This window comes from Canis lupus, chromosome 2 (genome assembly GCF_048164855.1).
Source record: "Canis lupus baileyi chromosome 2, mCanLup2.hap1, whole genome shotgun sequence".
Lineage (NCBI taxonomy): Eukaryota > Metazoa > Chordata > Mammalia > Carnivora > Canidae > Canis > Canis lupus.
The window spans coordinates 63,899,627-63,914,339 of record NC_132839.1 but is presented as its reverse complement, the minus strand read 5'-3'; the positions used below and the strand labels follow the sequence as shown (position 1 = coordinate 63,914,339).

Here is a 14,713-nt window from a genome sequence, read left to right as displayed (position 1 = left end):
GGGTCCTCCAAACACAGGAATTAATTATCTCAGCAGTGAATCTATTTGGCAACATAACAAATCAACTAAAAAAGGTTCTTTTCTTTTTATTTTTGCAATATCATTCCATACAAAAGCAATAGAAACATAACAGTCTTAACAAGAAGTTTACAATTGAATATTTGAACAAAAAATCTGTACACATTATCATTTACAGCAATTTTACATGGTAAATTAACTGACTGTAAAAAAATGTTCTTTCTGAACCCCTCTGCTGCCTTTAACTCTTGGAGTATTACAGGTAGAAGGCCTACCTAGTGCTATTTACAAAGACCAAATTAAGAATGTGTAACTTACATAAAATCCATTAACAGCTGAATTTACTATCTTTGACTATTCAGTGCTCTGAGGAAGAAACACACCTTGACGTATTGACAAAAGGCCCAAAATTAAGTTTCCGTAAAGATATTAAAGCTATCCAATGATGAGAATACTCAGATACCAGTAAAGAAAGCTGACACACAACTGGCCCCACGGATATGCGGCTAACCCCAAACTAGCCACCTGACAAGTGGCAACTTAATGTCTAATGTACCGGTGTAAAACCAGTTATTAAATATTAAAGTATGCTTGTCAGGTTAACTTGGAGAATGGTAAGGATTAAAGCAATTAAGTTTTCAAGACTGCTCCGAGTTCAATTTTCCTTGGATTTCTTTCCATTTACAATTTAAAACATGCAAAATACACTTACTATACATAAAATTAACGCTTAAGGAAATAAGGCAAGAGTAAATTCACCGTGAGATAATGCGAAGACGAACTGTGAACAGAAACCATCCAGTTACCAACGCAGGACATGCTTGGCCGGCCCCCAACCTGCCAGGTGGAGCCAATGCTCATTCCCAGTGGCCTCCAGGTGGCATCAGTTAGCTCATGGCTGAGAAATCTTTCAAGGGCTCAGTTAAACAAGCTTCCAAATCAAACTCGTCCTCCACACGGCAGTCCACGTGCCTGACTTTAGTGGGTGTACCAGAGTACACATCCTAGAAAACAGGAATACAGTCATGCCAGCTCCCAAGACACATGGGACTTACTGCTGGTGGCACTAAGCACAAGGCTGTGCACCCCGACCAGGAGGCAACTGCATCCTCCTGTGCCCACAGCACCACAGGACTAAGATGCAGTGTTACCAAGTGAAGGTCTATGCAGCTGACATGCTTGGGAGAGAATTCAAAACCATTATCTAATTAAAATTTACAAGGAACATCAATCTTTCTTCTAGGTAGAAAAAATCAAATCCCTATCCACTAACCAACCTGGTAGAAACTAACTGACCCTTTATGGTGTCTAAGCCCCAGCCCTTTGACTCTAGGGGATTACAATGTGGCCTGGGTGCACCAGCACCCGCTCCCCACAACAAACCACTGAGCACATGCTCAGCAGCCAAGGGGGATCTAGCTTAGCTGCTCTGGCACTGGGGGGAAGAGCACAGACCTCTCCCCACCCCATAACTGCACTCACTTATGATTCCCAGTAACTATGCTACCAAAGGGATCATATATGACGGATGCAAGGTACTGTGTGAAACAGAAAGCTCAGGTGTGTACACCCGTGTACATCTTCTAGAAGCACAAAAAAACTGCTCAAACACTAGACAAAACTGAGTAGTGGCTCTTAGGGCAGGAGACAGCAGTGTTTAATTTAGTATATTTCTGCATTGCTAAACTGGTTTTCCTTTTTCGCTATAAAAGCTTAATTACAAGGTCATACTAAAGCTCAATGTTTATACCAACTGAAATCAAAGTTTTAAAAGAATGTTTAAAAAAAAAAAAAGAATGTTTAAAAAAAAGTTACTGGGGACACCTGGGTGGCTCAGCAGTTGAGTGCCTGCCTTTGGCTCAGGGCATGATCCTGGAGTCCCAGGATCAAGTCCCACATAGGGTTCCCTGCATGAAACCTGCTTCTCCCTCTGCCCGTGTCTCTGCCTCTCTCTCTGTATCTTTCATGAATAACTAAATAAAATCTATAAAAGAAAAAAAAACCTAGTTCTTTTTTTTTTTTTTTTTTTAAAAAAACCTAGTTCTTAAAGAAACAGAACTCCCAAATGAGGAACTGTGCATTACAAAACTAGCCTCAAGTCTTCCCAAAAAGTCAATGTCTGGGAGGAAAAAGGCAGGGAAACTATTCTAAGTTAATAAAAACATAAGAAATGGCAATTTAGACAAGTAATTCTTGATCAAACTGTGGATCAAAAAAGAAAAAACTGGGATCCCTGGGTGGCGCAGTGGTTTAGCGCCTGCCTTTGGCCCAGGGCCGCGATCCTGGAGATCCGGGATCGAATCCCACGTCGGGCTCCCAGTACATGGAGCCTGCTTCTCCCTCTGTGTCTCTGCCTCTCTCTCTCTCACTGTGTGCCTATCATAAATAAATAAAATTTTAAAAATAAAATAATAAAACAAAATAAAAAATAAATAAAATATAATAATAAATAGAAGAATGAATGAATGAATGAATGAATGAATGAATGAATGAATGAAAAAACTTGTAAAAAGAACGTGTTCATGGCAGCTGGGAAGCCTGACCACCACCGACTGCTGATCACACAGGAGTGTCTCTGTCCTGTCAGCATTGACACTTTTGAGTGCGGTGTCGCCGTCATGGCTGCATCCAGCATCTAGTGGGGTGGCTGAGGGATGTACTAAATAAAGTGCTTAGGCCCGGGCCTCTCTTCCCTTCAGCACATGTGGCCATTTCTGAACCACCTCCTCAGGGACCCTGCACAATCCCCACCATGACTCCTGCCTCACATCTCCATCTGGCTCCCTCCCCTGGCTCCTGGGCCTAAGCATCTGCCTCTAACTCTTGATTCCACAAGTGGTATGTTCAGAACCTGTTTCTTGAGCTGGGACAAGGATTACTCTTGACCCAAACTCAAGATGCCACCAGTTAGATTTTCATGGGCTCCTTTTCAGTCCTACACACATGTAAATATCCACAAAAACTGAGATCATTCTATCATTAAATATCCTGCTTTTATCTCCACAATTTTCCCATATCATTAGTCTTCAAAAACAACCTAGAATAGCTCTGTTCCTTATGATATAACTTTGCTACTCCTCTAGTGTTGGACATTTGTATTATTCCTAACCTGGCAGTCACATGCTATCAGGCCCAAGTGTGAAGGGGGCAGCTGGGCCACGAGACTGGAAGGACACCTACCAGGCTTACGAGGGGGTGGGGGGACAGACAGAAGGCAAAAAGAAAGAAAAGAAAAAGGTCACTATATCCCTTTATTGTATTGGCTTCTCAACCATCCAAATTCAGTACAAGATGATCCAAATAAAGTCTAAGTACTTCACAACAAATATTTGCATTTCCTAGTTTCTATCAGTTTTTTCACTTATTATGCTGGGTATTTCAATATGCAAATGTCAGGGTGGTCTCTTTTATAAAAGTAATAAAGGGCTCCTTTTATTATAAACTGCTCACATGGGGCAGTCCGGGTGGCTCAGGAGTTTAGCACCGCCTTCAGCCCAGGGTGTGATCCTGGAGACCCGGTATCAAGTCCCACGTCAGGCTCCCTGCATGGAGTCTCCTTCTCCCTCTGCCTGTGTCTCTGTCTCTCTCTCTCTGTCTCTCATGAATAAATAAATAAATAATCTTAAAAAAAAAATACTGGGCAGCCCCGGATGGCTCAGCGGTTTAGCGCCGCCTTCAGCCCAGGGCATGATCCTGGAGACCTGGGATCAAGTCCCACGTCGGGCTCCCTACTTGGAGCCTGCTTCTCCCTCTGCCTGTGTCTTTGCCTCTCTCTCTCTCTCATGAATAAATAAAATCTTAAAAAAAACAAAAACAAAAAAACAAAAAAACAAAAAAACACTGCTCACATATGTTTGCTTGTATAGGTGCAGAAAAGTCTGAAAGAACAAGCACCCCACCTACAACTGCAGGATTAGATGAGGTAATTTTATATGTTGTTTTTCATCTTTGTAGGTTTTCTTCCTCAAAAACATGTAATTCTAAAGTCAGCAAATGTGGGGGAACCCATAGGCCCAAGAATACCTTTATCTAGCAATAATCAGCAAATGATTCTTGTGCCAGCAAATCACCACCACGAACAGTACACAGCCTATAAGGCTACGGCCGAGGCCTACAGACACACTGGGAGCACAGGAAAAAAGGCCTTTCTCTTTTAAAATGAAAGTGGTAGGACTGATTAGGTAGACTGACCCAAAAAAACTTCAATTAGGGCCACTGCCTAGGAATGCCATCCAGTTGGACGTCTCAACAATGCCATACAAGGGAGAAAAGAGCCCCTTACTCACAAGCACCAGAACCAGATTTCAGCTTAAATGTCAGCTCATTAGGTGGCACACGCGGTCAGCAACTGCCCACAAACAACCATGGGGAGAGAGAAAACCAAGAAAAGGTACTTACGAAGGTATCCTGCGAGCTGGTCTGGGACTCAGAGCTGCTTTCTGCAGACCCGGTCTCCATCTCCCCGAGGTCCACAGGGTGTCTACGGAATGAAAGCAAACAGATGCATCAGCTGCCACTGAAAGCGAGGAGGTCTCTGAGTCCGTTGACGGAATACAAGCACCAGCAGTCCTGTGCTGCCTCACAAGAACACTGACTATCGAGTGGAGGGATCAAGACAATTTCCAGTGAGACTCCCATCCCCACCTCTGCCCTGTCCACCAGGTAGAGCTGGAGGCAGTTAGGGCCAGGGGAAACATTCACCTAGCTCAGAGCACACACCTACCCGTTCTCAACTGCAGAGTGACTGTTCATACACCCACAAGCATCCTTCTAAGGAGAAGCATCAATATAAGCCCAGGAGACGGTAGGGCAAGGGATGAACACCGAAATTGCTAATTTTCCAATTTTCTACTCATAGAAAATGGGACAACAGTGTCACGGTGGGAAAAAAAAAATCAGTATGACGTTATGACATCTGTGAGGCCAAATCTGTAAAGCCATGTTAGAAATCATTTCAAGGGATCCCTGGGTGGCGCAGCGGTTTAGCGCCTGTCTTTGGCCCAGGGCGCGATCTTGGAGACCCGGGATCGAGTCCCACGTCGGGCTCCCGGTACATGGAGCCTGCTTCTCCCTCTGCCTGTGTCTCTGCCCCTCTCTCTCTCTCTCTGTGACTATCATAAATAAATAAAAAAAAAAAATTAAAAAAAAAAAAAAAAGAAATCATTTCAAACATAATAGTTTCTAATCAATTTCCCCAGTGCAAATCAGAAGCTCAAGTATCTACTGAATCTATCTCCGAGGAAGGGAAAGGCTCAGGTCAGGAGGGGTCTGAGAAGATGTGCCCAAAGACGGGGTGAGTGCAAGACCAGCCAGTCCACGTCCCTGTTCAACAAGCATCCTAACGCTAGGGCAAGAACTTGGGCCTGAGGTCTTTCCAACTAGGCTTGAGTTTAAAAACCAATAGTGAGGGGCGCCAGGGTGGCTCCATTGGTAAAGCATCTGTCTTCAGCTGAGGTCATGATCTCAGGGTCCTGGGATGGAGCCCCACAGGCTCCCTGCTTGTTAGGGAGGCTGCTTCTCTGTCTCTGCCCCTCTCTCCCACTCTTGCTCTCCTCTCAAATAAACAAATAAAATCTTAGAAGAAGAAAAAAAACCCAACCTTTTATTTTCATAACTCAACATAAATTACTCAAATGCCTTTTAGGGGATCCCTAGGTGGCTCAGCAGTTTAGTGCCTGCCTTTGGCTCAGGGCATGTTTCCAGAGTCCTGAGATGGAGTCCCGCATCGGGAGCCTGCTTCTCCCTCTGCCTGTGTCTCTGCCTCTCTGTCTCTCTCATGAATAAATAAATAAAATCTTTTTTTAAAAGTCTATTTTAAAATTTAAGAAAAAATGAACAACAGCCCACGTATTACTAGGTTTACTGAGCTCCATTTTCTCTAGCTACAAAAAATGAATTAAATCCAGTAAGCATGTTCCTACCTCCACCACCCATCCAACAGGACAAGATAGGATGCTGTGACAGCTGGCTACTCTGCTCTCTCAGAACTCGCAGGGGGAGTTAACACCATGATAACCTGCCACCCAAGCAATCCAGCACTTTCAGTCATGGCACAAATCACAGAAACAGAGGATAAAAATGCAGCAAAGACATACATTTCTTGCAAATCACATCCTTCCTCAGCTGGAGGATCCCAAAAATGCAGAGCCACCTTCCAGAGTTTGATCTGCTGGTCCCATGATCGCCGACTATACTTCTTGAATTTGTTGGGAGTCTTGGGGTGGATGCCGGGTTGCCGAAGGTGTCTACAGGGAAAAGGGAGATTGTCCTAGTACACACCACCCACACCTGTACGTTAGCTTGAAGATTAACCAAACTTGGGAGATCAGAGTTACCAAAAAACTAATCAACCGAGACTATAAAATGAACAAAAGTAATATATAAAAAAAGCACTACCCTTTTGACTCTGCTATTCCTTTGCTATCTGTGCTCCAAAAAAAAGCACACCTAAACTCCAGTCCTACCGAGAAATGGATGCCCTCTCTTAGCTTTCTTTGCAACCCTGTGCGAGAGCAGACCAGGGAGAGCATGCTGCTGGGACAAAGGGGCAAAGCTCATGTTTTTCTCCAAGAACATCTTTACAACCTGCTACCTGAACTTTACTCTTCCCCCATCACACGTTAATAGCCTTACATTTCTGAGGCTATTGGAGTTCTGGGACCTGAAATGTTCTCTAATACCCTGAACTATAAGCATTGGTTTCTTATCTTCGTATCCCTTCCTCCTCATTCATGTAAGTGCCTCAAAGTTGTTCAATGGTCCTCAGCAGTTATGAAGGACACTCAGAGTCAGATTCAGCACGGAAGCAACTAGACTCTAGACTGCGGTGCCCCATGACACCATCAGGACGTGCCAATGAGACAAGACTACCTCGGGACTTCCTTAATATAGCGGTCATAGGCGATGGTGTTCTTCCCATAGTTGATCTGCTTCTGCCTTCTCATCAGGACGCTCTCATCCGTCTCTAAGTCAGCTGGCACCGTGGGCCCCACCTCCTTGGAGTCAGAGCTAGAGACGAGATGGACAGAACGAACCACAAGATTAAAACCACTACAACGGCGGCCCCGTTGGCACAGTGGTTTAGTGCCGCCTGCAGCCCGGGGTGTGATCCTGGAGACCCAGGATCAAGTCCCACGTCGGGCTCCTTGCATGGAGCCTGCTTCTCCCTCTGCCTATGTCTCTGCCTCTGTGTGTGTGTGTGTGTGTGTGTGTGTGTGTGTCTCATGAATAAATAAATAAAATCTTTAAAAAAAATAAAAAATAAAAAATAAAACCACTACAAGAAAATGCTGAAACACAGTGGTGAAAGAACATTTGTTCTCTGGATTGCAAACCATATTAATCCGAGAACGGTCCACACATCAGATACAGACTCCAAAGGAGGGAGCAAAGGACCCAGCATCCCATGCGCGGTTCTGCCCCCTAGCCATTGGCAGGTCTATTAGGTTAGAGAAGAAACATTTATGTGGCACTTACCTTCCCGATGAGGATTTTCTCTCTCTCCCAAAATCATTTATGAGGAGTTTTCTTTTATATCTGAGAGCAAAATAAATATTCCTGGTTTAGAAAAGTATACAAATTAACTGAACACGATGCTTTTAATACTAAAAGACAGCCCCCAGCATTCAGGCCTTGCCCCTGAGCAATGTGGTCTGGTAAGCGAGTCAGGGCAACAGCGCACGGTGGTTCCATTTATTTCCAATCTCCCTCGGGCATCTGCTCTCATAAGATCAGTTAGAGGTCACACTTGTACAAACTGCTTAGGGCAACCAGGCTCTGGGGGCAAATGATTACCTCAATTCCCCAGGCACCACCATATGTAACAGAGAGGTTCTAAGTTTAAAAAAAAAAAAAAAAAAAATGCCCCTAACAGTTTTTCAGGCTAAGTAGTGAGATTTGTTTTTTGAAAAAAATAAATGTAAAGCTGAAATACACAATCTTTATTTCTAATACCACAACTACTTACGTGTGTGCCCACTGGGTTCTACTCTCCTCTAATTTTGGAAGGAGACCAAACACCACCCCCCAGGCTTGTTCCTCGTGGATTTCAGGAGGCATCTAATTTCTATCACAGCAACTACCAAAACCCACCTTTGCCAAGGTACGTCAGCCAAAGAAGTGCAGCACAATCTAACACCAAAACCATGAACTACCGCAAGCTAGAAATTCACGTCTAAAACAAGTCATATATTACTGTGTCTCCTTCCAGAATTGTCAGCTCCCAAGATTTGTACAGTTTGGATAGCAGGAATGAGTTTCCCTCTGTGTACCTAGGAAAGCACCAATTCTGTATCAGGCTGTGAGAACTGACAAAGCAGGCCCTCAGTACCACTTTCTGTAGGGGCTTCATGCTCTCCAGACTCCAGGTGAAAAAAACTGGCTTGAATTATGATTAAGATGCATTTTCCGGGCAGCCTGGGTGGCTCAGGAGTTTAGTGCCTCCTTTGGCCCAGGGCGTGATCCTGGAGACCTGGGATCAAGTCCCACAGGCTCCCTGCATGGAGCCTGCTTCTCCCTCTGCCTGTGTTTCTGCCTCTCTCTCTCTCTCTCTCTCTCTCTCTCTCTCTCTCTCTGTTTCTCTCATAAGTAAATAAATAAAATCTTTTTAAAAAAAATGCATTTTCCAATTTTCAGACAGCTGGGGTGTGTATAAGGCTCCCTGAGTATAGTAAACTAAACTCCGTTGAGAAGGCAGAGTACCCGAGCCTTCCTAAAGCAGCGGTGGCCCACAACAGAGCACGCCTGTTTTGCAAAGGAGAACAATTTTTGGAGACAGACCTGTGAGACAACTGAGGAACAAGGCAGAGCCCATCAGAAGGTCCAGACAGATGAGTCTCCCTACAGAGCGTAAGATCAGCAAGGGTCAGCACACATGGGTATTTATGAGGCTGTGTGAGCCCTGAGAGTAGAGCACACAAACTGCACAGACCAAATCAAACATCCTAGCTCCACAGCTGGGAAAATTGAGATCTTTGTAAATAAAGCTAATTCAAAACACTGAAGGGGTCCGTGTCTGTCAATTTCCAGTTCATTTTTCTACCCAGGCATGCTGCCCACCCACACACATACATCTTGATGCTAAAAGAAACTAAAGCAGCCCTCTGAGTGATCCTAACCCCAACGTGTGCCTGTGGCTTTCCTAAGGAGGCAGCTATAAATATCATCAACCACTCAGAGGTGGAACAGACAATCTGGCCCTGCTTCCCTGCTGAGGACACATTTTCTCATAAGAACTAAGAACCAGGGATTCCTGGGTGGTGCAGCGGTTTGGCGCCTGCCTTTGGCCCAGGGCGCGATCCTGGAGACCCGGGATCGAGTCCCACATCGGGCTCCCAGTGCATGGAGCCTGCTTCTCCCTCTGCCTGTGTCTCTGCCTCTCTCTCTCTCTCTCTCTCTCTCTCTGTGACTATCATAAAATAAATAAAAATTAAAAAAAAAAAAAAAGAACTAAGAACCACCAGACTCAGTTCAACATACTCCAAATGATTATGAGCTACAGCATTTAACTCAAAGCTCAATCATCCAGGTTGGATGGCATATATCAAATGGGAGGAAAAACTGAAAAATACCAGAGAATGTAATCAAGAGAGATAAGCAGTGTTTAAGGGTGCATCACCTGAACCATAATGAGTCGAGGCAGTAGCTTGGAGTTTGTGAGAATCTGGATATACACAAGAATTTTGGGTACAACTGCAACGGGTTCACAGGCCCCACTTCAGGGACCCCTCTGTGCTCCCGCACTCCTGAGCTGTTACCCAAGCCAGATGGCAGACAAGAGTGCGCCCCCTTTCCAAAGAGAGCCACACACTCTGCTGGAGTGGTAGAACCCTATGTGGTAGGTGAGAACCACATGGTAATCCTCTGCCGCCCACGAGCACCATCTCCCCCTGCTGTCACGGTAGAAGGACGGCACCTAAGACTGCAGAGAGCAGACTCATCTGGACTGCTTCTTTAAGACACGGCTGGACCCACCCCAAGTTTCCCATTCATCACCCATTCTGCAGTGAGGCCCGAGGATGAGCACTTTTATAGTAAGTTCTCAGGCCCTGCTAATGCTGCTGGGATGGGGACGGACTCTTAAAGAATCATCCTTCCAACACATACCTCAAAGCTCACATAGAATTAAAAACACCACAGAGAACACTTCACAATGTTCCAGAATATATACCTTGCAATTTCTTTGTTAACTCTGGTCCTCATTTCATCCTCTTCAACTGCACTGGCCCAATCTGTACATCTAGAACGGGGCTTCGGGCCTTCAGGAGTCGTAAAACTGCAATACAATGAAAACGTGCACTTGAACCACAGCACCTACTTTCAGTTCTCTTTCAAACAGCACATCAGGAGATGTCCAGATGTTGTCTAGAGAGGGCCAAGGGAATGGGCTCCTGGATCATCTCTTGCTCCATCACTTACAAGCTCACTGAGTTTGGACAATTCACTTCAAGCCTCTCTGGGGTTCATCTGTCGAACTTCTAGGCACCCACCATGTGCCAGTGTTAGCTGAATCACTAGGAAACAGCCCACTGGCGGGGGGTGGGAGGAGGCAGAGAATGGGGCCTAATAGTTTGTTCTCTAATTTACAAAATAAGAAGTTATTTTCAGTGTATTAAAAAAATGCTATTTCATACTAAGCGAAGCAACTAGCACATAAAACATCATTAATGGGATGTCTGGGTGGCTCAGTGTTTAAGCATCTGCTTTTGGCTCAGGGCCTGATCCCAGAGTCCCAGGATAGAGTCCCACATCAGGCTTCCTGCATGGAGCCTGCTTCTCCCTCTGCCTCTCTGTCTCTCATGAATAAATAAAATCTTAAAAAAAAAAAAAAAAACCCATTGTTTAAAAAAGGAAAAAAAGTCCTTAATAAGTGTTGCTGTTTACCTTTAAATGCACAATGTGTCACATAATGAAAATGGGGAATGGGAACATACAGTGAGTCCTTGCTATATTAAGACTTACTATACTGGTAACAGTACCCCCTAGAGTTGGGTTAAGAGTAAACAGGGAGCTCAGGTCTATCTATCTAGAGATCAAGAGCTCTTTTGTCAAGAGCAAGCAATCTGAAAAACCCTTAATGCCAAGAAGTCTGGCAGTCAGAATTGCTGGTATGCCTATTATCTGTAGATTAGATGCAAACTAAGACGTTTTTACTTTTCCTCAATTTCCTGCTGGCCACCATTGATGCATGAAGCTAGACACAGCTTCAATTACCACTCTAAGCAACCGGATACACCCTAGCTGCAAACCACAAGGTACTTTGAAAACACAACTGCAGGGACACCTGGGTGGCTCAGCGGTGGAGCGTCTGCCTTCGGCTCAGGGTATGATCCCAGGATCCAGGATCAAGTTCCACATTGGGCTCCCTGCAAGGAGCCTGCTTCTCCCTCTGCCTATGTCTCTGTGCCTCTCTCTCTCTGTCTCTCGTGAATAAATAAAACAAGTTTAAAAAAAAAAAACACAACTGCAGTAACAGATGATCGATCACTGTGCACCATTAGCATTCCTTGTCCTATAGGTACCTCACCCAGAAAAACTAAAATTAGATTTCTAAAACTAAATTTCCAAAATCTAAAAATGATTGGCAGGCCCTGAAATCAACTTAATGAGCCAAAAATTAATGTGACTCAGTAACTGTATCCCAGCTACAGAGGAACCAAATGGAGGGTTGTCCAAAGCTGGACCTCACTAGCGGACCACGAGGCTCAGGTCTGGGCCACGAAAGGATCCTGAACTCTTAAAAGGAGCTTACAAATGACCTTCCACTACATCACAAACTTTCTCATACAACGATAGAAAATACCTCTTGTAGAACTAAAGCCCGTGTTTTTTAGAGTAAGCACATTGTATTCACGAACTTATCCTACGCCTTAGCAGAGGAGTCCTTTCAGGGAAAGTACCCACATTCTGCAATAGAAATGCACCGGGCTCTCCTGCAGGTATCTCTATGCATCTCCCGGGCACCACCACAGTAGACGGGGCAGACAAGCACTACCCACAGAGCCAAAAGCAAGAGCCAAAGGCATTGCTGCCACTGTAGATGAGTAAGGAGACCTGTGTGGCTAACTACTGAGCTAGAGGGGTACCTACAGGGATACAAGAAACTTCTAAAGCAATGTAAGGATTTAACATTTTCTCCTCAGCTAAACGGGAGACCCCTGAAGACTCAGATCTTTATCTCAATGGTGTTTAATGGCTTCTCTTAACATCCAGCTCCAGCACCGTCCAGACCGTCTCCCACACTCTGCATCTCTTCCCACATATATCTTCTGGCCCCAAATCTCCAAAAGGCTGAACTATGCGCTGAGAGGTCCCACTCATGCAGAACGTGAGCACTTCTGCATCCAAACTCAAGCCTCATTAACTACCAATGCCTTCCCCATGCCATGTCTGCTCTACCCCCACCCTCTTCATCTTAGCAAATGGTCCCACAAGGAACAAAGGTGTTTAGAGTGAAACACAGTTATCCTAGACCCCTCTCTGAACCCCGGCCCTGCCCCATGAGCAAGTGTAAGAACTGTCCTAAAAAGTCTAGTGTGCACCACACATTCTTCCCCACCTCCCTTTCCCCTTGTCCTTAAGTCAGGCTTCAGACAGGCCAATCATGTCCCCTGTTGAGGGGCTTGGCACACAGACTCTGATCGTCACCTGGTCACCACACAACGGTTGCCAACAGAGGCATTCCCTGCCCGTGGACTTCACCACTGCCCCTGGTTTTCTTCAACGGTTCCTTGTCCCATGAGTAGCGGAGCCACCCACATCAGAGTACAGAGACAAGAAAACGGGGGTGGGGTTCGCACAGTGTCCTAGCCTCCCCAGCACATCACCGAATAAAGAGCTCACAGGAATGCTGCAGCAAAGGCTCCTCGGAGAGAAAGTGCCAGGGAGCGCCACAGGGAAAAGGAAAGCGGAACTTAAACCCAGTTTGCATTCTGCATACAGACGCCTTTTCTGACTGTGGGATGACTATCTTTAAACTGATTCTTCAGGAGACCAACCTGACGAGCTGCACTGAAACATTCTAGGAAATTCAGGGCAGCCTCCCACGCTGTCCCAAAAACCCAAGAAGGCTCACTCACTGAGACCAGCTCCCGTTGACACCTGTCACTAGAGACCTTCATGACATCTTCAACCACATCACATGACATGTCAGTACCTTAATAGTCAAATGTCAGAAGACACAGGCTTGTTAATTAGCCAAGCATTTGAAGCACAGGGGCCTTAACTAGTCAGATACAGAGACCAGCAGGCACCACGACTAACCAAGTGTTGTGAGGCAGCGGCCCTATAACTAGTGAGGTGCTGTGACGCACAAGCACCTTGATCAATCAACTGATGTTGAGCCACAGACACCACAAGTGGTCAGGGAGGCCACCCACAGCTTCCATAACCAATCGGGTAGGGGCCCACAGGCGCCTTAACCAGTCAGCTGGGGCTCCCAGGCGTCTTTACCCAGTCGGGTGGGGGCCCCCAGACACCTTAACCAGCCAAGTGGGGACCCAGAGCCTCTTCAGCTGGGTGGGGGATCCTTGGGCACCTTAATCAGTGGGGTGCGGGCCGCAGCCTCCTTAACCAGTTGGGTGGGGACCTACAATCACTTTAACCAGCTGGGTGTGGACTCTCCAGGGGCCTTAACCAGTTGGGTAGTAACCCACAGCCTCTTTAACAAGACAAGTGGGGAATCCGGGCACCTTTACCAATCGGATGAGAATCTTTGGGGGCCTCTACCAGTCAGGTGGTGAGCCACAATCTCCTTAAGCAACCAAGTAGGGACCCTCGGCGCCTCAACCAGCCGAGTGCAGACCCCATCTACTTAATCAGCCACACAGAGACCCCTAACCCCGAGTCGCCTCGAGCAGCCAGGAGGAGAACCCCCACCCCGCGACACCTCGAGCAGCCATGATGAGGACCCCCACCCCCGGCGCCATCGCTAGCCCGCTGCAGGCCCCCAGGCGCCTCAAGAAGCCAGGATGAGGGCCTCCCTCCCTCCCAGTGCCACCACTAGCGCCCCAGACCCCCAGCTTGCGCAGCGCCCCGGGCCCACCTGTCGGGCCTGCCGTCGCCCTCGGGCTTCACTGGGCCCTCGGCGTCCTCGGGCTTCCTGCGCTTCCCGTCGGCTCTGCGCTTCCGTCCAAGGCTCCATCTGGCGGGGGTCGGCGGGCTGCAGACGAGAGGCCGCGTCAGGGGTAAGGCCGGCCGCGAGGACACCCCCCACCCCTCGGCCCGCCCGGAACGCCCCGGGGCGCGCGGTCCGCCTCACCTGGCGTCGCCGTCGCGGCGGCTCCCGCACCCGGAAGGGCTTCGCGGTCGGCAGGCCATCGAGCGCGGCGGCGGCGGGGTCCTCGGGCGGCGGCGGGGTCCTCAGGCGGCGGTCCCAGGGCCGGCGGCAGCAGCGGCGGGGGCAGCGGCGGGGGCAGCGGCGGGGGCAGCAGCGGGGGCAGCGTCCTCTCCCGCGCCGGCGCTGACAGGCTCTGCGCGCGCGCCCCGCCCCCAACCGCCTTTATGTGCCGGCGGCCCCGCCCCTCGGAGCTCCCGCGCGCAGCGGTGGGCGAGACCATCGGGCCCAGGCCGGCGGGGGGGGCCCAGGCGGCGGCGCGCGCTCCGCGCGGGGACAGGGACCGCAGCGCTGCCACGGCCTTCCGGGAGACGGCCGAGCCAGAAGAGGCCCGAGGAACGGTGCCCCCCACCCCCAAGCCTT

The 14,713-nt window shown here is 47.6% G+C and overlaps 1 protein-coding gene across 2 annotated transcripts; it reads right to left on the bottom strand.

The window, feature by feature from the left end:
* Positions 1-70: 70 nt before the first annotated feature.
* On the bottom strand, positions 71-14,432 carry SLBP (stem-loop histone mRNA binding protein). 2 transcript variants are annotated; one of them, XM_072804512.1, is made up of 8 exons: positions 14,276-14,432; positions 14,060-14,176; positions 10,187-10,291; positions 7,495-7,554; positions 6,889-7,026; positions 6,114-6,263; positions 4,417-4,498; positions 71-1,022 (listed from the first exon to the last, which is right to left on the bottom strand). In XM_072804512.1, exons 1-8 carry the CDS (start codon positions 14,332-14,334, stop codon positions 906-908), a joined length of 828 nt encoding a protein of 275 aa, XP_072660613.1. In that variant the 5' UTR covers positions 14,335-14,432; the 3' UTR covers positions 71-905. The 2 variants fall into 2 exon arrangements, with proteins under 2 accessions (XP_072660613.1, XP_072660624.1); XM_072804523.1 differs by lacking the exon at positions 10,187-10,291.
* Between the last annotated feature and the right edge of the window lie 281 nt (positions 14,433-14,713).

What these genes read in the sequence shown, in the direction of transcription:
- SLBP (XM_072804512.1), bottom strand. Translation starts at nt 14,334, where the DNA reads ATGGCCTGCCGACCGCGAAGCCCTTCCGGGTGCGGGAGCCGCCGCGAC. An exon ending in CGCCGCGACGGCGACGCCAG is followed by an intron (nt 14,177 to 14,275) that starts GTGAGGCGGACC and finishes TCTCGTCTGCAG; the next exon opens with CCCGCCGACCCCCGCCAGAT. An exon ending in TATATTAAGGAAGTCCCGAG is followed by an intron (nt 6,264 to 6,888) that starts GTAGTCTTGTCT and finishes TTTTCCCTGTAG; the next exon opens with ACACCTTCGGCAACCCGGCA.